General features: G+C 38.4%; 3 protein-coding genes across 3 annotated transcripts; all 3 read left to right on the top strand.

Moving 5' to 3' along the window:
- Window positions 1-790: 790 nt before the first annotated feature.
- On the top strand, window positions 791-1,653 carry K441DRAFT_618046 (30S ribosomal protein S12; the record flags this gene model as incomplete). The annotated part of the gene is made up of 3 exons (XM_067645824.1): window positions 791-1,160; window positions 1,271-1,371; window positions 1,429-1,653. 3 exons carry the CDS (start codon window positions 791-793, stop codon window positions 1,492-1,494), a joined length of 537 nt encoding a protein of 178 aa, XP_067499763.1. The 3' UTR covers window positions 1,495-1,653.
- A 3,005-nt stretch (window positions 1,654-4,658) lies between these two features.
- Window positions 4,659-5,517, top strand: K441DRAFT_666290 (uncharacterized protein). The gene is made up of 3 exons (XM_067649644.1): window positions 4,659-4,749; window positions 4,816-4,932; window positions 4,981-5,517. The coding sequence occupies exons 1-3, from the start codon at window positions 4,700-4,702 to the stop codon at window positions 5,351-5,353; spliced, it is 540 nt and encodes a 179-aa protein (XP_067499762.1). The 5' UTR covers window positions 4,659-4,699; the 3' UTR covers window positions 5,354-5,517.
- A 15,064-nt stretch (window positions 5,518-20,581) lies between these two features.
- Window positions 20,582-22,355, top strand: K441DRAFT_666289 (ClpP/crotonase). The gene is made up of 4 exons (XM_067649643.1): window positions 20,582-20,714; window positions 20,796-21,316; window positions 21,370-21,489; window positions 21,584-22,355. Exons 2-4 carry the CDS (start codon window positions 20,824-20,826, stop codon window positions 21,889-21,891), a joined length of 921 nt encoding a protein of 306 aa, XP_067499761.1. The 5' UTR covers window positions 20,582-20,714; window positions 20,796-20,823; the 3' UTR covers window positions 21,892-22,355.
- The last annotated feature ends 691 nt before the right edge of the window (window positions 22,356-23,046 follow it).

Here is a 23,046-nt window from a genome sequence, read left to right as displayed (position 1 = left end):
TCCTGGTAGATTGATAATTTGGACCTGGGAGCTTATGGGCAAACCTGGATCAATAGGCTGAGCTTGCTTTAGAATGGCTATGCATGCAGCGCAGGTGGGTGAGAGGGAGAGTTCGGACGAAAGTGTATAGGTATATTGTAGAGGGGCATCTAATGAATATATTAGCTAAGGGCTAGAACTCGATTCTCACAACTTACCTTGAGAAGATTCCAAGCCACCTATCCTGCTGGTATCAAGAATATCCTTCTGCGCATATAAAGCAACCTGCGTTTCGAGAGCAAATCGAGTACATCGCTGAAGGGTGTCTTGTAGTTTCGATGGTGACAGTAAGCTGCCCGCCAGGCGGAGATCTTCTTCAGAGGCTCCTAATGTGACATTTAAGACTTTGACGAGATGGTCCACTATGACCTGAGGATCTATTGAGGGTGGGGCGGGATTCGAATTTTGTATGCCGTTAGGTGGCCCCTGGACCAGAGGTCCCTCCATCAGTCATAAGTTTAGGGGATGATGTAGGAAGGAGACATGTGGTTCGTCGTTTCTGTAAAGTGGACAGAGGAACGGCGAGTTCAGGAAGGTCGTCTGTAATAGAGGGTCGCTAGGATCCCGGTGTTGATGAATGTAGATGATGGCGGTTTGGGAAGCTACAAAATACCTAATCCAAGCCGGTCAACGCGACCGAGGACGCGCTACTTTACGGCAGACGACAACACGTCTAGCGCAAATCAGCCTTCACTCCGACCCTGGAATTTTTACATCTGCAGACAGAGTACTCATCAACAGCACAGCCAGAATGCCTCTACAATTCCTACGGCGGGTTTTGCGGCCACCAATTCTTTCCGTGGCTGTTCGATCACAAACTCGACCCGTTTGCGCTCCAATTGCAACATTACTAAAGGCTTCTCCCTCTGCCTTACCCGCCCGGTCCTTCTCCGCCTCGACCACACGCGACACTACATTAAATCAAATCGCCAGAGGATGCAGACACATGCAAAGAGAGCGAAAAAGGCGGTCGCCCGCATTGATTAATCGGCCGGAGATGAAAGGAGTTTGCGTTAAAGTTGGCACAACAAAACCTAAAAAGCCCAATTCGGGGGAGAGGAAGATTGCGAGGGTTAGGTTGAGCAATGGAAAGGTCGTTACAGCATATATTCCAGGCGAAGGTGTGTGACGCATCGCTCTGAGTATGGCTTTGGGTTCGGTTAGGATAACCAATACTTGAATTTGGTATTGAAAAACGGAGATCTTTTCGGGGCTAATGATACACTAACAGGTCACAACATACAACAGCATTCCGTCGTGCTTGTCAGAGGAGGCAGAGCACAGGATTGCCCAGGTGTGAAATATCACCTAGTGAGAGGGTCATTGGATTTAGTGAGCTTGCCAAGTCACATAATCTCCGTTCTTGAAATGCTAATACACAATCTCCAGGGTGGTGTAGGAAATCGACTTACTTCAAGGTCAAAGTATGGAACGAAGAAGCCTAAAGCTGCATGATTGATGCTATGTGTCTCAAATGAAAATGTATATTATACCTGGCATGGACGGCGTTGGGCTCACAAAGCTCGTCGGCAGAGATGATTCTAGGGATTCACTGTATTAGCTCGAGACTATATACTCCATTTCCGCATCTCCCATACTTATTTAGAAAGCCGCAGCTAATTTCGCAGTTATCATATCCGCTTCGGTTAACCACATTTCAATCCAGTTAGGTATTCATCCAATTCAAAGTAGCTCATGGGAGCTATCTGCTAGACAGCGCATCGAGGTTTCAACATTTCTTCTAAATGAACTCAGCACCTAAACCTATTTATAGCTCCTCATTTTTCAGTTCCCACGCTGAAACTCCCGAAGTAGTTAAATTCGCTCATACCTCAATCTTTTGTACCCCTCTAAATCACTAATACCTCTAACTCAACCTACAAGTCACTTTGACAATTCTATGAATGGTCTGACGGCCGCAGTACTAAAACGCAACACTCCTCTTACCCTACGAAGTCTTGCAAATATCCAGTCGTTTACGGCGTTCCGATTCCATACAATTACAAAATCCCATGGGCTACGTAAACGACCCTCTTCTAAGCAATCTTCCCTAATAAATCAGTAAAATTTATTCCATGCAAACACATCGGTGTGCTTGCATTGTTTCCAGATCCATTCAATATATCTTAAAGGCTTTAGTTGAGCACTAAAGCGCAGCTATGTCCCAACTACATCCCATGGGTTTATACCTTTTTCTTTGCATATTTGCATTGCAGAGCGTCGTATTCATAGACACGTTGGGAAGCTCGGCTATTGCTGGCTAAGCTATGAGTGATCACAGGAGCTATCAACAACGTTTCCCATAGGTTCGTGTAACGCTTTTAATATATTTTGTATAGTATATTGATATAACCTGAAGATAGCACCGCGACTACAACGGTATGGTGGGCTTCTTGGCCTAGTCGTATCTCGCGATCGAGTTCGATGACCCGCTAAACTAATGCAAGGGTGGTTTTAGTCCCAGTCAAAAGCGTACAGAAAAGCCATAATTGAGACCAGCCAAGGAGAGACACGAGTTTTCTATGCCAGCCAACCTCGTCCACCCGCATAATTCGATATTGCAGTGATCTCGGCATGGCTTAATGAAACTATGCGACTGGCACGTTTTACGACAAGTCAAGAAAGCAGTACGAACCCCCCAAACTAATAAATGTGAGCGACATCGCGATTGATAGAATTTCAACAATCATCCAAAGCCCTCGGACAGTATTCAAGAGCAATGCACTTCACTAAGATCATTCCTCTAAGCCTCAGGCAAGTGCTACCCAATTCATCCAAGATCTTAACTAACTCATCATCTCAAGTGCTTTTGTTTCAGCTCACCCAGCGGAGGAGTATTCACGCCCTCCAAAAAGTCCTAGAACCAGCACCCTCATTTGTCCTGCCTCAACTCCTTTTACAACGATCTACGTCACTACTATTTCAACAGTCGTAACCACTTATGCCACTATCACTTTACCTACAACCGCAACTCTTGCACGCAGCTGTCCAACCTATTACACAGAGGTCGGTACTCCGGCTCCATGGGCGTCCTGCACATTCAATACGAAGACTTGCACAACCCTCGATTGCTTGTATTTAAAGACGATCACGATGCCCTGTCAGATGACCATTGATCCATGTTGTACGAGAACAGCGACGGACACGCTATATCGGGACTGTCCGACCAAGTGTCCAAGTGGGTGTGGAACGAGCTGGACGATGGTGAGCGGGAGTTGTGGTACACCGACGGCAGTCCCAACGTTTACGGCAACTCCTCTGAAGCTCTAGGATTCTGTAGTGTACTTAGTTCTCATATAACTATTTCACGAACCGTTAAAGCGTACGTTCGAATTTCGACATCCTATTCATGTCCTCGTGAATAGCTTCAGATAGTTAAGGAAACCGTACAAGCTCATTTTTATGGTCAACCTAGAGCACTTTAAATGCTCATCCAAAATTTGTACATTGTGGCGGGAACTAAACAGATGGCCTCGCTGAAATAGATGCTAATTGTTCTCTTCGAATAGAATAATAAAACCTGGTTAATAAGACTGGTAAGCTAAGGCTTAGGGTTTCTAGCCATAACTATATTTTTGAATCTTTCTTGAGGTATTTTAGGAGCTCATTCGGAGGCCCTCGGACCATTTCATGCCTCGGCAAAGTATTCATGGCGTAGCATCAAATGACTGTTCGAGACATTTTCAGTAGCCTAGCCGGCAATAAGAATAATTCCAAACGGGAACCGTATTGATATTTGTCCCTTGAAATTACCGCTAGAACTAGCTCTATATATATTAGTTGCCGAACTGAAAAGGAGAAGCGATGCCCAACCAAACGACGTTACTAGTCTGTCTGGAATTATGCATGGAGTCTGGTAAACGTCCTTTGACATGTTTCCAAAGAAATTTCTGGAGTAAGTAGTGCGTAGTTAGCAATGGCTAATTTTTTTTCACGCTTCCTTTTCCTAGGGCAAACCCTTCGTATAATCGACTCTATGCTCATTTCGAGTTGCACCAGTTGTTTCCAACGTCCAATCAAAATTACGAGCAACAGAGTTCGGCTAGAGGACAAGCGATCAACGACGATCCAATCCTGGCAGATGTTACTATAAATACAATTTTATCTCACGCCTTGTAATTTCTGGCCTGAGAGAACCAGGAAGTTATTCAAGAGGCTTGCTGCTAAAACCCAATTCAGCTCTCCAGTGTTATGAAGGTGTCACGCTGCCATGCCTAGTGTGCCATTATCCTAATGTCGCTCATGAAGAAGATTTTGTATCTTTTGACCGAATGCGAGGAACTGTTCTGGAGGATATCCTCGTGTTTCACGACTTCGTAACCGGCATAAAAGGATCAATTGGCTTGCGGCCCGAGAAGGCTATCGGTTGCACATGATGCGTAGTGGCGCTCGCAATCTAGTAAGAAAAATCCGGAGTGCGTGTCACGGGCGCTCGCATGGGAAGCTAATGAAAGACAGTCAGTCTCCTGAGCTGAACCAAGGTTCTACACGGGTAAGACTCCTATACGGTCAATTCATGAGTGGCAGGCGAAAAGTGAATTCATTTATATATAAGCCTTGCCTGGTAGGCGCCTTAGAATGCTCCTTCTCTTTTAGTATCAAAAATTGCGACCCTATCCACAACACTCAACCCTTTTAATTCCTTTTCATTAACGACACAATGTACAAGTTTATCAAAACTGCTCTTTTGACTGCTGCTTTATGCTTCAGGTATTGATTTTTTTTTTTATATTCTGGACCACCCTTCCTACCATACAATACTGACCATCTCTACAGCTCAATGTCTGTTGCCCACAAGGAGTGTCCTTGTTTTACAGCAACATCCTATGTCTCGAGCGAAGACTGCTCTGCTTTTACCAAGGCTTGCGTCATACCCGAATGCATCATTGAAAGGTTCGTCTTCAATTAAGTAATCGTACCCACTCACTAATCCTCCATTAGCATAACGACCATTCCTGGTCCAGCCAAGGCTTGCCCGACGACTCCTACCATAACATCCCTCTTACCATGCAAAACTGCCTGCCAGATAGGCTGTGCTGTTTTTACCACAACAGCGACCGCATCCACCAGCTGTCTCTCTTCGAAAACCAGCTGCTACACTGAGACCCGTACGCTGAGCGATTACTGTCCTATCGCTACGCTGCAATGCGTGGAACCTGCTTGTATTGTGCTGTCCACAAAAACTGTCCCACCAATCAATACCGCGTGCCCTACGACTCCCACAGTCACATCGTACGTGCCGTGCCAGACAACCTGCAACGAAGCATGCAAGACAGCGTACACCACAGTCACCGCGGCAGCTTATAAGGTTTAGGGTTGCTCCGGTAAACTCGTCGAAGTTGATTTGCTCTTCGAATCAAGGACTCGCGAGAATCTATGAAATGCGCTCTTTGAAGTCTGTGGGAGTGTCAACGAGTATGTCCCTTTTGCGGGATTAAAATTCCGCCAAGATATAATATGTTCAATACAGAAAATGAGATAATATTTTCCTATTGGCCTGTTGTCCCTGATTTGTGGCTATTTTTTGACCTTAATTTTTCTGTTCAATGGGCTTACGCTTCAACTAGAAGTCTTTTCCTAGCGGCCACAGCAGCGTCGGTGTGTTCGGGACAACAGAATGCATCGTAAATGAAACGAGTCACATTTATGGCCAATACATAACCCATTACGGAATAAGTAATCTGATCCAAACACAAAAACCTCTGAACAGCTATCATTGGATATTTTAAGACGTCTTATTTAACCCCGCAGAGTTGCTCCGAGACATGCTGAGTAAACAAGAGTCTGCATCTGCTAAATGCAATGTCTAGCCCTACAGGCATAGGATCGGCCACAGTAGCCCACAATTAGGGCTATTAGAGCCATAATTAGAGGGTCGAGATTGGCTCTCTACAGCCGATTTTATAGTGGTGGCTCTGATAGACCTTTCTTTGGTTTATGCGGAGATTTACCCCTCTTTTCCAGTGATCTATTTGGATCGGAGTGGAGCGGATTTGAAGCCAGATCCACTCCATCCACTAAATATTCAATTTGAAGCCAGGAGCGCCACGGAGCTCCAGTGTAGTTATACTCTATTTATAGTAAGTCTTAGCACAAATTTGGTGTAGTATTCAAGAGATAGGCGGCCTTTAAACGTACCAAAAAACATCGTTAAATAGGTTTATTAGATTCCTTATCTTCCCCTATAATATTATCGTCCTTAATAACTACTACCTTACCGTTAGACGTAGCCTTACTCTCAGCCTCTACCTTAACGCCTATAATCGCATTAAACTCCTTATTAAAGCCGGAACCCTAAGTATCCTTAGAAGCAGTAGGTGGTTAAGGTAGCTCTATAGCTTTATAAGCCGTAGAGGCTTATACGGGCGATATTATAGGACAGTAATAGCAATAACTATATGATCACTAAAGCTGGTTATAATTTAATTTTATAGTTATATTAATTATCTATTTTAGTAGTTAGATTTTTAGTGTAGTAAAAAGCTTGATAGGACTTACCTAAATCTTTCTACCTAACTATAAAGATGTCCATTTAAAGCGAAGTCACGCCTCCTCTAAACAGCAATATTAATATCTATTACAATCAGCCTTTCGGCTTTTTACTTTAAAATAAGGCTTATTTAATAAAGAATTTGTTGTTTATTCGTCTTATAGCCTTAATAATACTATGCCGTACAGCGTTATGTTATTATCGCGATAAAACGTCTTACCCCTTAGAGGATCGTGAACAAGATTCGCGTCTTTCTACAGCTGTTAATAAGTAGTCTTTCCTAGCAATTTTTCCTATAGGGTTTTTAACAGGTATTAAATTGACGCTTTCTAGCTTCCTTTCTTCTTCCTTTCTACTACGTCGTTGTTATTAATAGCCTTTAATATTACCTAGAGATTCTAGGTTACTTAAACGGTCTATTAACGAAACCCTACGGGCGCAAAGAGACGATATATATTCCTACTTTTATATTAGTTGTTAGGTGTAGGCCTTATACCACTAGGTTCTAACGGTATGCGTTATTTAGGGTAATAAGTATATAATTATCTACCACTGCTTAAGGTAGTAGGGAACCCACTATGGAAGTAGGCTAAGGCGAGATTACCCTCTTCTTGAGCCTATACTCCCTAATATAATATAAATACATTATTTGGAATATATCTCTGCGAGCAAGTAAATAGATAAAGATGTCTATTTAAAGCAAAGTTACGCCTTCTCTAAATAGTACTATTAATATCTATTACAATTAACCTTTCCGCTTTTTACTTTCCCACCCTCTACCCTATAGATGGTTTTGCAGCCTTTTAGGCTTACGGTAGGCCTAAGGGGGGTAATAAGTGTATAATTATCTACTGCTGCTTAAGATAGTAGGGAACTTACTATGTAAGTAGGCTAAGGTAAGATTACTCTCTCCTTGGGCCTATACCTTCTAATATAATATAAATATATTATTTAGAATATATCTCTACGAGCGGGTAAATAGATAAGTTTATAATAGCTTTTTAGTATTAAGAAAGGCTCTTAAGCTTCTTTATATTTCTTATCTACTACCTATTACGGAGTAAATATAAGCGACGATAATATATAGCAAAGTAAATATTATTAAGCTATATATATAAACTATATAATAAGATTAGAACGTTATATAAAGAAAAAAGGTAGGAAAAACAGGAAGAAAGGGTATATATTATAGACTTAGTTACTTAGTTAATATATACACAGAGCAGAATAGGGTTTAGGTAGTAGTCCTAGTAGAACTTAATAGAATATAGCAAAATGCGGTAGGTTCCCGTTAAATTACCGCAGATTGCTATTAGATTGCCGTCTTATAGTTAGTCTCTAGTTACTAAGTTAGTAGAAATAGGTAAATGTGTATAAGGTGTTACGGGGGTATCCTATAACAGTACCCCCCCTTTAAACTTAAGCTTTTATAAGATGGGGCTATAGTAGTTTTAAGTAGAGTTTATAAAAGTTTTTTACGGCTTATATAAGTCCTATAAAGTTAACGGGTTCCTATAAGGGCTTAGTAAAGCCTTTCCATTTTATAAGATATATATATTAGCGTTTCCGTTTATTATACTTAATATTATTAATTTTTTTAATAAAATACTTATTTTTACTATCTACTTTAACTAGTAGGGGAGGGTCTTATATCTATTTAGGCAGGGTATCTAATATAGGGGTAGTAGGGTAAAGGACTAACGTATAGAATATAGGGTGGATTTTAACCGTATTAGGGAGCTTTAGTTAGTAGATGTAAGAGGAAATAACCTTCTTAACTTTATAAGGGCTAGCGTTTTTCTAATTAGGTTTTTTAATGGGTTGTTTTATATTTAGCTAAATAAAGTTACTAATTTAGTAGGCTAGTATTAGGGTTTGTTTTTTATTCGCTACAGCTTTATAAATAGATTAGGCCTATATTATTTTATTAGTAAGAAACTGTTATAGTTCCTCTATCTTTTTTATAAAATTATTTACTTTTATAACTTATAAGGTATAATAAGTAGGGCGAGGAACGTTACTAAAAGGTTTAAAACCCATTTATAGATACTAGCGATAGTTAACTAGAAATAGGGAGACCTTTATAGTTTCTAAAACGGAATTATTTATAGTAAACTTAGTAAATATAAGTTAGTTAATCTAGTTATTTTATAAATATAACGTATATATCCGGATATACTGTTCTATTATAGCATTTATATGTTTTATTTAACCGTCTATTTTTAGGTAATATATAGTAAATAGTAATGCTTTAATATAGAGTTAGGTAGTTAGTTTTTTCTAAAATATAAAGATAAACTGGCTATATTTATTAGAGATAATTATTTTAGGGAGTCTATAAAGTCTCTATATATAATCTAGAAATAGTTAGGCAATAGTAGGCGTTAATATATTAGGGCAGGCGATTAAGTACTTTATCTTAAATAGTTGGTCTATAACTACTATAATATTTATACAGCCTTTACTTACAGAAAGGTTAATAATAAAGTTAATTAAGATATCCTTTTATCCTTAGTCCGGAATAGGTAGTAGCTTTAATAGGCTATTATATGTCTTATATAAAGTTTTAGATTATTAGCAAATATAGTAGCTAGAGACGTACCTTTATATTATATTATATATATTTAGCCAGTAGTACTCCTATTAGAGTAGCTTTAGGGGTTTTTTTTAGCCTAGGTAGCTAGCTACTAGTAGATTATATATATGTTTAAGGAGCTTAAGATTAAGTTCGTCGTGGTTAGGTATAATTAAGCGGTTTTAATAGTATAAGCAGTTTCCGCGAGCTTTATATTTACTTAAGAAAATCTTTTTTAAGCGTCTAATGCTATCTTATATTAGCTTAAGCATCTCTTAAATAAACTTATTATTTAGGTATTCGTTAATTATAATCTATTTAATTAATTAATTAGTTATTTTAAGGATATACACTATAAGGTTTTTAGTAGGAGGGTTAAATAGTTTAGGATAAAGTAGGGTCTAATTTTAGTAAAAGCGCACTTTTTTTTAATACTGGCGCGTCTTATAAGCGTTAGGTTGGGGTATTAGGCTTTTAACCTTAGACGCCTAGGCAGTATATAATTAAGAATTAAAAACGTAATAGATATTCTAACTAGCGGGCCTAATAATAGCTTAGCTATTTTATAGTTATAAAGTACTATAGATTCTTATAGTTACTAAGGACCTTAATTAGAAATCCGGCGCCTTTTAGTTTAGGTTACTATTATTTAAAATATTTAATAATAGCTAGTAGCTCTGTCACGTAGGGGCCTCTATAGGAGAGCCCCGTGCTCTCGCGTATACCTCGCGTACAGCTTATGTCAGCTACGCGTAGGTATATCACCTCCTTACGCCCTTGACCCTTACGATCGATCGCGCAACGTCTTGTAGACTCCTCGAATACATACGCTTTGTAGCCACTGCCCACGTCCCATGACATTACGTTGCGCCTTTTTTACCACTGACGCTTAGCCTATGACCAATTCTACGTCTCTGTAATACTGCAGGCGCTGCTAAAAGCAGCGTGTTTATAAATTACCTTACTTTATACTTCTAAGGAACCTATAATAGTAAGACGATATCCCTTACTAGCTACTATATTAAACCTAAAGAATAATCCAATACCTACACCTAACCTACAACGCCAATTAATCCCAAGAGAATTTAATTTATTAGCCCTAGCCTTAACCCCTAAGGAGACGGACACCAATAATGTCTTATTTTTTATTAACCACATAACTACGGACAAGTAAACGGAAGGGCTACTACCTATTAAAATCGAAATATAAGACGCTGAGACGTTTGTAAAAATGGTAGCACGAGACCCTAATAAATACTACCGCCTTCTATAGAACTATTACCTAAAGCTTATATAAGCCGAGATGCATACTACCTAAGATCGCGATATTATCTAAGACCTATAAGCTTATAAGGCGCTCGCCAATAACACACGTTAAGAAACTAAAGATAACCTCCGCGTGTCTAAACGCGACGTCCAATAGTTAAAGAAGGCTGAGATTGCACTAATTGCTATAGTTACTAAAAGAGAAGGCACAATTAAATACCTACAATCTCAGCTTAATAAGCATATTTATAATAACGCTAGACACCTCTCTACTATATATAACGCCACCTAAGTCTCTACGCCCCCGGCAACTTTACCTACTTAACGCTTAATAGAGGGCCAGCGCTAAGCAGCTTTACCTAACAGGAACCCCTACTAAAGTAGTAATAATAAAAGCCATAATAATTGGACCTAAATTGCTATTATAGGGTCTAATACACGCTACCCTAATCCCTTAGTTTTTTAAGGAGACCGCAAGGAATATAGCTACTAAAAGATATAAATCCGTAAGAAACTAACTTAGAGCGCCTGCCTTTTTCCTACGGAAGATACTAAAATTAGCTATATTATTGGGCGAATAAAGGGTATACCGTTTAACAGACTCTTCGCCTAATAGGAGACTAGTAGCCCCTAAAAGTAGCAGTCCTATTAAGAAGTCCTTAATAATCTTAACCTAATATACCACGACCACAACCTACTGGCCACTAACTGAGCTAAACTACGTGCCCTAAAGATAAGCCCTACCGAATTATTCGACGAATTCTATATTAAATTCCAGGAATATACTAGAGCCCTCACCCGAGACGATACTAAAGACCAAAAGGACCTCCTTAAAAAAGTTACTTATTGCCTTAGTTATACAGCCGCTAGCCATAACTATAATAATGTTTATAATATAGTAGCAGCTCTATAGAAGATTAAATAATAATTAAATTAGATTGCTACTACTAACCCTTACCTAAAGACCTCCCTATAAAAGCCCCCCGGGCCTACTAAACCTATATATACTAAGCCACCGACGCCTACTACCTTAAGTACTACCGGAACTAATATTAATTTCTCTATACTAACCTTTCTACAGAAACTCCTAAATAGAGAGTGTAAGCTACTCTAAAAACTAGGACGCTGCTATAGATGCTATTAAGAAGGCTGTTATTACGATAACCTAAACTGCCTAATAGCTAGGTTTAGTAGCCGCCGCCTAATACCTAACCTAATACCCCAAACACTAAATATGTTGCTATACGCTACTACTATATAAGACGAAGACGTAGTAATAGCGGTAGAGTTGGATACGGAAACGGAAAATGCTAAGTTCTAGCCCTAAGTTGCGGGTTAGGACGCCCTAACAACAGAGGGATCTATATATTGGCTTACTTAATAGATAACTCTATAAAGATAAATAGACGGAAATAGATAGTTTTACCTATAATAGGAACTACTGCTAAAAAATAATATAAAAGCCGTTCTATAATTAATTGCGGAGCTACTAATAAATTTATAGATACCTAATTTGTGCGTACTTATAACCTACTTACCTTACCCCTTACTAAAGCCCGCGCCCTATAACTCGCTAACGGTAATTATACCGCATAGAAGATTACCTATATAGCACAACTCCACCTAGACATAAATAGGCACTAGGAAGAACTCTAGGCCTATATAATACCACTTGCCAACTACCCTATTATCTTTAGAATAAACTAGCTTAAATAATATAACCCCGCCATTAACTAGAAGAAGAAAGAAGTAACCTTTAACTCTAAATACTATAGAGAGACTTGCCTAGGGCATGGCCTAGCCACCTCTATTTACTCCCCAGGATATTAACCTAAGGAACCCCTTATTACCCTACCTACAACTAACTGCTACTATATAAGTGCCCCGGCCTTCTACCACATAGCATATAAAAAAGGCTAGACTGTTACTGCAGCTTTCTAATCACAACTATATAAGCTTAATAAAGAACAGGACCACGTCCTTTATAGTAATAGGATAGATATAGTCGACCTTCTAGAAGACGAGGCCCCTACGGAACTCTACGGACTTTTACCTTTAGACTTTAAGAAGTTTATAAAGCTTAAAAAAGGACTTACCAACGAAGAACTTTGTAAGCTCCTCCCTAAGAGGTACCATAACTTTACTAATATGTGCTTATAAAAGAGCGTAGATATACTCCCCCTATATTAACCTAATAACTATACCATTAATATTAAATAAGGAAAAATGCTACCTTATAAGAGACCCTACCTAATATCAAAAAACGAGCTTCTAGTTGTAAAAAAGTATATCGACGAGCACCTTAATAAAGGATTTATTCGTCCTAGTATATCACTAGCAGCCGCCCCTATCCTTCTCGCTAAGAAGCTAGGAGGAGGTATTTGATTCTGCGTTGACTATAAAGGATTTAACGCTATTACGATTAAAAACCGATACCCAGTACCGCTTATACGTGAGACCCTTAAGCGGCTTAGTTAAGCTAAAATCTATACTAAGCTTGATATTATCGCCGCCTTTAACTATCTCTAAATACGGGAAGGTAATAAATGGAAAACCGCATTCGCATTACGCTTTGGCTAATTTAAATATACTGTTATACCCTTTAGCATATATAACGGCCTAGGTACCTTCTAAAGCTATATTAATAACGCCTTACGGGACTACCTTAATGACTTCTACTCTGCGTACCTAGACGACATACTTATTTATAGTAATAACTCCTCTAAGTATACTAAACACGTTTAAAAGGTCCTATAGCGCCTTAGGGACGTAGGACTTTATATTAATTTAAAGAAATGTAAATTCTTAGTTATAGAAGTAAAATACCTTAGACTAATTATTACCACTAAGGGTGTCTGTATGGACCCTAAAAAGGTACACATAATTACTAAATAGTAAGCCCCTAACTGCATTAAGGACGTACAAGCCTTCCTTAGTTTCGCTAAATTCTATCGGAAATTCATATATAACTTCTCAGGCGTAGTAGCACCACTTATAGTAATAATGCGAACGAAGGGCCTTTCTGCAAAAGGAAGAAAAACGCACCTACGCTTTACCTAGACGCCTAAATACGAGAAGGCGTTCCAAGACCTTAAAAATGCCTTTACTAAAGCACCTATCTTAGCTTACTTTATACTAGGATAATAACTCTACCTTAAAACTAACTCCTCAGACCACATTAACGCAGGCGTCCTCTCCTAGATGGGCGACAACGGTCTCCTTTACCTAGTCGTATTCTACTCGTCTAAGCTTACACTATAAGAGTGTAACTATGAGATCTATAATAAAGAACTCCTTGCAATTATACAAGCGTTTAAAGAATTCTAACTAGAACTCTCCTTAGTAGAGCCCAACTAGCCAACTAAAGTCCTTATAGACCATTGCAATCTTAAGTACTTTATAACCACAAAGTAGCTAAACTAATGCTAAGCACGTTGGAATAAGTTTCTCTCTAGTTTTAACTTTAAAATTATATATAGACTAGGAGTATAAGGTACTAAACCTAATAGCCTAATACGCCGCTTATAAGACCTTCCTTAGTCTAAAGATAACCCCTATAATTAGTTCTAACAACAGACAATCCTAAAAGCACAAAATTTGGCCCTAGGCATACTACCTACAATAAAGCCAACTGTACCCTAGCTTTATACCACAGAACTAGAGTTACCTCCCAAAATTAACGAGCTTATTACTACGGCATATAACGCCTCTATTAACCTATTACTGCATTAACTTATTACCGCAAAGACCGCTAGCGCCCATACGCTGCCTACTAACCTCTAAAGCTTAGGCCAGATTAATATAGCAGCCTTAGAAGTAAAAGAAAATAGGCTCTATTATAGAGGCCGCCTATTTATCCCCAACTTAGAAAATCTATAACGGCAACTAATCTAAATGGCCCACGACCTCTAATTAAGCGGCTACCTAGGTAAAGAAGGAACCTACAAGCTTCTTAGCTGATATTACTTCTAGCCAAAAATAATAGACTTAGTTAAACGCTTTATAGGTGCCTACTATAGTTATAAGCGCGCTAAGGCCTTTAATATAAAGTACTAAGGACTACTACACCCTCTACCAGTACCTATATAACGATGGGCAGATATCGCCATAGATTTCGTTATTAACCTACTACCCTACAAACGACACGGCCGTACCTATAAGAACATCCTTATAATAATATACCGACTTATAAAAGAGCGCCACTACGTCCTAACCGAAGGCGTAGCCGTTAGCGACGTTACTAACGCCTTTTTTCGCGAAGTTTACCGACTATATAGGCTACCTGACTCGATTACGTCCGACCAAGGCATATAATTTAACTCTAATATATAGAGATGAATCTACTAACGCCTTGGCATCTCCGTTAAGATATCTATATCCTTCTACTATAAAACTGCTAGGTAACTAGAAAACGCTAATGCTAGTATAAAAGCGTACCTACGACAGGTAGTCGCCTATAGTTAAGATAACTGGGTAGATCACCTCCTACTAGGTAAATTCGCAGTAAATAACTACGTCTTAACTACTATAGGACTTACCCCGTTCTTTGCGAACAAGGGTTATTACCCCTAATCCGGCATAGAGCTACTAGAACCTATTAATAAGAAACTACTATATAGAAAACGCCTTAAGATGCTACTTACCAACTAGCATATAAACTATATAAAAAATCTACTTAACTACTATAAGGGAGAAATGGCCTAGGCTTAAGTAAAGTAGGCCTACTTTGCTAACCGTTATAGAACGCCACTACCAGAGATGCGTGTTGGCGACTGGGTATAGCTAGATATACGCAATATCTCTACACAGAGGCCTATAAAGTCACTCGATTATAAGAACCTCGGCCCCTATCCGATTAAATAAGTTATTAATAGGGGAGCCGCATATAAGCTAGAACTCCCGCCTGCCCTAGCTACCTGTGGGATATAGCCCATATTTTACCTATGGCTACTATACCTCTATTAGCCTAACCCCTTACTAGGGCAAACACAGCCTAAACCCCTACTAGTACTAATCTAAGACGAGAACGAAGACAAAAACTATAAGGAGTGGACCGTTAAACGAATTATTAACTCTAAATACTTTAGCAAAGGTAGAGGACGACGGCTCTACTACAGAGCTATATACACAGGATTCGATATAGATTAGCCAGAATGGCAACTATAGGAAGACTTTAAAAATGTAAAGGATCTAATTAGCGACTTTTACTACGCGAACTTATAGAAACTAGGCTTAAGCAGAGACTTTATACCTAATCCTTTATAGGAGCCCTTATAGAGTTAAACCGTTGTATATTACCACGTAAGGGTAAATTACCGTTAGATTGCCGTTAGATTGCGGTAAAGTGCGATTACGTAACTGGAATATCGTTAAGATGTCTAGGAACTTCGACCGGCGGTTAAAGTTATCTAATTAGTTAGATTTTTAGATACCAAGCCCTATTACATAATATTGTTTTAAGCCTTCAGCGATACCCCCCTTTTTCTTCTTTTCTATACCTTAAGTGTCTCTTCTATATATATATAGTAACCACAGCGTCGCCGGAGCTCCGCCTCTATAAGAGGGGGGGTAGTGTTACGGAACCCTACCGCAGGGGCCTCTATAGGAGAGCCCCGTGCTCTTACGTATACCTCGCGTACAGCTTATATCAGCTACGCGTAGGTATATCACCTCCTTACGCCCTCGACCCTTACGATCGATCGCGCAACGTCTTATAGACTCCTCGAATACATACGCTTTGTAGCCACTACCTACGTCCCGTAACAAGCTCCTTATCGTAGATCTTATAGTTATATTTAGCTAGGATTGGTTATTTTAAGAAGTATACTATAGGGTAAAATACTCCGTCCTTATTATATTAAGATAATATATCTCTAGTAACGTAGTTAGATAAATTAGCTTCTGTAATACTTATTTAGTTTAGGTTAAAGTATTAGAGTATAGGCGCGGTAGTAAATATAACCTTTAGGTAAGTAAAGGCCTTTTTATATTCCTTATTAAAGATAAAAGCTTAATTTTTTTATATATTAGAGCTATAAGGAGTAAAACTAGGGCGGAGAAGTTATTAATAAACCATTAGTAAAAGTTGGCAAATCCTATAAAGGCTCTTATATCCTTAACGTTTTTAGGTTTTTACTAGTTTATAATTACTTCGACTTTCTTTAGATCTATTTATATACTATTTATAGAAATAAGGAGTTTAAGGTATAGGACTTCTGTTTTATAAAACCTATATTTATCTATATCTAATTATAGACTAGCTTTATATAGGGCTTATAAATTAAAGTAAACATATTTCCGACATTTAGTTAGGTTATTACTATATATTAGGATATCGTTAATATAAGTAGTATAGAAGATGTCTAGGTAGGGATATAAGTTATTATTTATATAATATTAAAATAAGCTTAGGGTATTTACGAGGCCGAATAGCGTTATTAAGTATTTAAATAATCTATAATAAGTACAAAATGCAGTAAGCTATTTATCTTCTTTTATAATATAGAGGCGGTTAAACGTAAAGATAATATTAAGCTTTATATAGTAGCGAGCCTTACTTAGTTAGTTTAGCGTTTTCTATATTAACGGGATTGGATATTAGTTCTTAACAGTAACGGTGTTAAGAGCTTAGTAGTTTATATAGAAGTGTAGACCGCCACTAGGTTTCTTAATAAAAATTACTAGTACGGCTATAAGCGGTAAGCTTGATCTAATAAATCCTTTACTTAGGTTCTTGTCTAAATACTTTTATAGTACTTAGAGTTTATTTTAAAATATCCTATATAAGGGTCTAAATCTAGGCTGCTTTCCTTCTTTAAGTATAATCTTATAGTTATACGGTCGGTATTCTAGTAGCTTATTAGCTTCCTTTTATAAGAATATATCTAGGCGGTAATAATATTCTACGAGTACCTTCGTGGTAGGGTTAGTGTGCTTCTTTAATGCTAAGGCCTTTTTAATATTGGCTATCGTAATAGTAAAAATCGTATATTTGGGTTTTTTTAGTAAGTTACGCTAGCGGGGTAGCTATAATTATGCGGATATCTAGGGTGTTAAGCTTTTTTAGGTCGTTTATAGTTTTTTATATAGATTCTTGTTTGGCTTTAGGTTTAGTATTAAGTACGAAGTTAGTGTTAGATTTAGGTTTAAGTTATTTAAGTATACTTTTTATAGTAGAGTACTAGTCCTTCTAGTATTTTTATGTGGTAAGCTTAAGCTTTTACTTAGGATGGGGTAGTGTAGTACTTAGAGTTCATTTGTGAGGTTTAGTAGAATTTTTAGATCCTTAATAGATATTGGTAAAAGTCTTATATTAGTGGAATTTAGTAAAATTCTTAGGCTAGTGGAATTGGGTAGACTTCTTAGATATAGGGTAAACGTTAGTAAAATTTTTAGATTTTAGTTTAGGGTCTAGGCAGCGAGTTATAAGGCACTTCTACTTATAATGGGAGGCGGTAAATAGAAGCTTAAGGTTGTTCTAATTAATAGTTACCTTATATAGCTTTATTTAGGGTTGTTTAAGAATTACTAAGTAACTTAGAGTAGTAATAAAAAGCCTAATTAGTTCTTTATGGTTTAGGTATTAGAGTCTTAGGTATACTATATATATAATTTAGCCTAAGACTATACGTTTACTATTAAATTTAAATATATTAATATACTAGTTAAGGGGGGTTAAGGTAAAATTATTATCTTACGCGAAGATCTTATTAATAAATCCTATACCACTAGCTCCTATATTAATTAGAACTTAAGTATTAGCCTATTAATTATTCTACTAAAGATAATAGTTATCGGTTATACTATAATTTTAAGAGCTAGAGTTAATGATATTTAAAGCATTTAATAAAAATTTAAGGTGAGAGCTATTACAGCGCTAGTGGAAACCAATGGATATTAGTAGATTATAGTAGATTATAGCTAATAGATATTGGTGGATTATAGCGGATAGTTATAGATAGTCGCAGACAGTTTTATATAGTTTTAAATAATTGCCGTTACGTAACTAGGGGATTATATATAACGTTAAGCGGTACTACCCTCTATCTTCTTTTCTTTCTCTAGCTTTAGATTCTTATTTATAGACTACTAATCGTATAGGCTTACGCGTCCCTCTTGCCGTGCTTATGCCTTAATTAACTAAGTTGCTAATATTATCTAAAGCTTAACTACCCTTTCTTGTCCTTAATCCGTTAAACCAACTAAGACCTATTTCTTACGTTACGTCCTTAATAAGGCTACTAGGATAAGCTGTCGGAGTCTAATATAGGGCCAATAGCTAGAGTTCTATATTCTTCTATGGTTAATTAATCCTAAAGTAGACGGCTATATAACTATAGCCCATTTAGTGGTTAGTAAAAAGATTTATAACTTATAGCTATTATAAAAGAGGCTATAGTCTGCACTAATAAGTATTTATCTCTCCATTAATATCTAGTCCTCTCTAAATAATTACCTTCTTCTTGCGATTTACGGCCATTTTATTAATATCCAGGAAAAGCTTGTAAATGCTCTTCTTGGCCTTTATACAGTGGCCTCTTATAGTAGGAATAAGCAATAAAATACTCTTCTTTTAGTGCTTAAGGACTATAGGATTATATAAAAGCTAAGTGCCATTATATCTAATAATTATACTATAAATAATAAGCTCTGTTATATAATAAGCGATTAACTTCTCTAGGAAAAAGAAATTAAATAGAATCCTATCTACTAACGGATTTACTATTAGGGCTATATTCTTAACCTTACTATATAGGCTTCCCTCTTTAAAAACTTAATTAGTCTTAATAACATTAAGTTATATAAAGAAGATAAGGTAAAAGGAAAAAAGTTAAATCTAAAAGAGGACAAAGAGATAAGTAATATATTTTAAAAATTTGGCGCACTTAGAAAGCTTTATAATATTACCATATATACCTATAGCTTAGCTAATTATATAAGGGAGTTTAAAGGTCTTATAAGGAGAAGAATTCCGCTTAATAATTATATAAGATAGAATAGCCAGTATTTTATACTTAGCGTAGCAATTTAGAAAAAGTCTGCCCTTAATATGTATACTAAGCGTAACCTTAATACGCTTAAAAAGGACTAGGAGGCGCTTTATACAATAAAAGGTTTTCTTTAGATATTCTACTAAGTAACCCTAAAATGCTAGGGACATAAAGCAACACTTAAGAATATACTCTTTATAATAGATATTATAATTAAGCACCTTGATAAATTCTAGGTTAGTTTATCTCCCCTTTTTATTTTCTAATTTAGATAATATTTATATAATAAAAAGAGTATATATCTAATAAAGAGTTCTCTAAACGTATTAAAAATGCTTAGAATACCTTTAATAGATATTACTATAAAACAGATAACTCGCCCCTTTACGCCGCTGCACTTATTCTTTATCTAGCCTATTATATAAGATATATTAAGCAGGTTTAGAAAAAGAAGTGGCGTAAGCTTGCACTTAATAGCGTTAAAGAGCTTTAGAAAAAATATTAGAATAGAAGTTCTACCCCTAAAAGTATATTGTTGTATAAAAAGCTAGCTCTAGCTTAAGACCTTAATAAGTTTAATAAGATTGCCGAGGATTTTAATAGTATAATGTTTTGACTAAAAAGTTAAGATAAGTATAAGGACTTTATCTCTAAGACGCCGTATAAGATTTTAATAACTATACTTTAGTAGTAGTCTTAAGAACAGTAGCAAAAGCGCTGGCTATAGCTCTTGCTTATAGCACTTAAAATTCTCTTAATTCTAGCAATAAGCGATAAGCTAGAAAGAGTCTTTTTAGGAGGACGTTATACGGTATTATAGGAGAGAATGTATATAGATTTTAAAACTCTTAAGAAAACAAAGTGTTTGAAGAATTGGTATTAAAGAACTATAAGAGAAATAGGTAATTTTTCTTTAAGTATTTAGCTATTATATAGTTAGGGGGGAAGGGTAGATAGGGACCTCCTACGATAATATCGGCAATATCTACTAAATTCTGCTAGAAGCGAGTCCTATTCTACCTAGCTGGGGTAGAAAAGCTCCGCATGGGCACTTTTATCCTTATCGGTTGCGATATTTTATGCATTTTCTATTGAATAAAGGATATTTTATGCTCGCTTATTTGCATTATCCAAAACCACCCTGAGTAACTTAGGCGGTTACTAAGATAGGGTCATTAGTGGGGCGCGGGGTAGACCGGGTGATTCAATTAGACATCAACAGTAAGCCTTCTACGGGACTTTTATTAAGCCATTCAACGACTACAATGTCTTAACGTACTTACAAATATAGAAACCGGAGGTGGAAAATTTATTAATAGGCTAGCGTAATTTCAGCTAAGAATTACACCAAGTTGTATGTCAATACCAACGTATATATAAGCACTCCGACTGCCATTGTTCCCTTACGCCAACCACAAGACATATCGATATATAGGTAGCAATACGAATAAGGTTCAGTAAGCATGCGTCTTCCCGCTCTTATCTCCCTAATCGTTGGTCCTATTATCTCCGCGGTCTCCTCCGCCCAAGCAACACTTTCATCGGCATCTACTTCTTCTCCCGTCATTAAGACGACGAAGATCACCCCGTCCTACTGGCGCGCGACATTCTCGGACCCCCCGCTAAACATCCAGGGCGACGCCTTCTTTCGGGACTTCTACGCGCTCGTCGACCAGATCACCGGCGACCCGGACGTCAAGGTTGTCGTCTTCGACTCGAGTTCCGAGATTTTCTTCTCCACCCACGTCGACCTCCTCAAACCGCTGGACCCCAACCTGTGGCCTGGGAGCCCCCAGTACTGGGACAGTATCACTCGTCTCGCAAAGGCCCCCGTGCTCACCGTCGCTGCGATTAGGGGCATCGCTTACAACGCCGGCGCGGAGATCGCGGCGGTCTTGGATGTCAGATTTGGTAGTAAAGAGAAGGCTGTTCTTGCACAGCTCGAGGTCGGCTTCGGTAAGTGCTATTCTCATGATTTTGACCTATAGTGTTAATGGTGGGTTTTAAAGGAGCTAATCCAGGCGGTGGTGGAATCGAGCTGCTGTGCCGTCTAGCCGGCCGAAGTCGAGCACTTGAGGTTGTACTCGGGGCTAACCGTATCGATGCTGATACAGCTGCTCTTTATGGATGTATGTCATTCCCCTTTTTGTGGACTCGCGTTGTTGTCTAGCCTCTGGGTGTGCCGTTCGTAAAACGTTAGGGAAATTTTTTGACTAAAAAAAGGGATCAATCGCGCAATTCCGGATGCTCAATTCGAAGAGTTTGTCGACAACTTTGCCCGCCGGGTTGCTGGCTGGGACCACTACGCCATAGCCGCAGCCAAGAAGCTCATCAATGAGCGCACCGATTTTCCCACGGCGAACCAGCAGCAGGAGAGCTTCAACTCGTTCTTAGCGGCTGTTGCCCAGGGAGCGGTTTCCGCGCGCCTGAAGGCCATGGGTGCCGCCGGGCTGCAGACCAACCTGAACTTCGAGATCAACTTAGACGAAGAAGAGCTGAAGTTTGTTGGCGACGGGCCATGGAACGTTTAGGCTTGCCTCGGCTTGTCTATAATCCGCGATACACTTTTCTAGAGCTTATTAAGATCTGCACTAAGATAGTGCGAGCCATATTAAAAGAAAAGAGGCAGAGTTAACGATAAAGCTGATGGGGTTGGAAAAGTAGGCTAAAAAGTAAGTTGAAAAAGTAGAGTAAATAAAAACAAGTCCGAGCACACGGGTTAGTGCATTCCACCATCAAGAACTACATCTGATGACCTCCCGCTATGTCAAATCCCTTGTCATAAACTCAGGCACGTACAACGCCTTTCTCCTGTTCGAAGCCCCGGTGGCCGGAGGTCTTTACTTGTCCGAGCGAGGTCTAGATATAAACTCTGGGCATTAAGGCCGGTGGGAAGCAGCGGAAGAGCTGGAGGTGCAAGTGCTAGAGACTCGCAAGGAGAAGCTAGGCTCGGACCATCCTTCCACTTCCCAGCATCTTGGTTGGATTATAAGGCCCGGGTTAGATTCTTTTATAAGTTTTAGAAGTAATAAGAGATCGATAATAGTGCCATGATGAAGAATTTCTCTGGCGCTATGCAGCTGCACTGTGCCAAAAGCAGGCGACAGACGGCCGTACTGGGACAAATTTCTACTAAAACGGGTGTCAGATGCCAAGTAGTGGCTATAGAGCACATTTAAGATAAAGTTATAAAAATATTAACGCGTGTGCAGATTCGGGATCGCTATAAAGTAAAAGTACCTCGCATTTGGCTCGGCATATAGGGGTGCTCGGCAAGCAGGGGGGAGGTTATATATGCTTTGCAGTATATGGGAATTGGCCAAGCGACTTGATTGTAAATCTATGGAAATCAAGTAGAATATATACATGAAAGTAGACCCCTAACTCCGGAGTCTATGACTCAATCTTTGACCATATCCAAGACATATAAGGGTAGTGTTGATCCTATCTCGGAGCCCTCCAGGCGGCGATCTTGTGTCTCGGCATAGTGCCAGTAGTCGGTTACAGGTTAGTTGCCTCATTATCCTCGCTGGAGCATTGAGAAATCTACGGTCTTTAAAGAGGCTGTATAACAATAATATCAGTCTCTTTACCTTTTGAAAATTATTCCAGATATTTTTTCGATAGCGTTAGTCCTCTATCCTAGGAAAGAGTCTTCCTGTTTCAAAAAGAGGTTTAAGTATATC

Source organism: Cenococcum geophilum (assembly GCF_001692895.1).
Source record: "Cenococcum geophilum 1.58 unplaced genomic scaffold K441scaffold_48, whole genome shotgun sequence".
In the NCBI taxonomy this organism is placed as follows: Eukaryota; Fungi; Ascomycota; class Dothideomycetes; order Gloniales; family Gloniaceae; genus Cenococcum; species Cenococcum geophilum.
The sequence above is the reverse complement of the archived record's forward strand: the minus strand, read 5'-3'. Positions and strand labels throughout refer to the sequence as shown.

Excerpts from the sequence above, each read along its gene's own strand:
- K441DRAFT_666289 (XM_067649643.1), top strand. The coding sequence starts at position 20,824 with ATGCGTCTTCCCGCTCTTATCTCCCTAATCGTTGGTCCTATTATCTCC. Across the intron at positions 21,317-21,369 it reads ACAGCTCGAGGTCGGCTTCG|GAGCTAATCCAGGCGGTGGT; the intron begins GTAAGTGCTATT and ends TGGGTTTTAAAG. Across the intron at positions 21,490-21,583 it reads TACAGCTGCTCTTTATGGAT|GGATCAATCGCGCAATTCCG; the intron begins GTATGTCATTCC and ends GACTAAAAAAAG.
- K441DRAFT_666290 (XM_067649644.1), top strand. The coding sequence starts at position 4,700 with ATGTACAAGTTTATCAAAACTGCTCTTTTGACTGCTGCTTTATGCTTC. Across the intron at positions 4,750-4,815 it reads ACTGCTGCTTTATGCTTCAG|CTCAATGTCTGTTGCCCACA; the intron begins GTATTGATTTTT and ends CCATCTCTACAG. Across the intron at positions 4,933-4,980 it reads CCCGAATGCATCATTGAAAG|CATAACGACCATTCCTGGTC; the intron begins GTTCGTCTTCAA and ends ATCCTCCATTAG.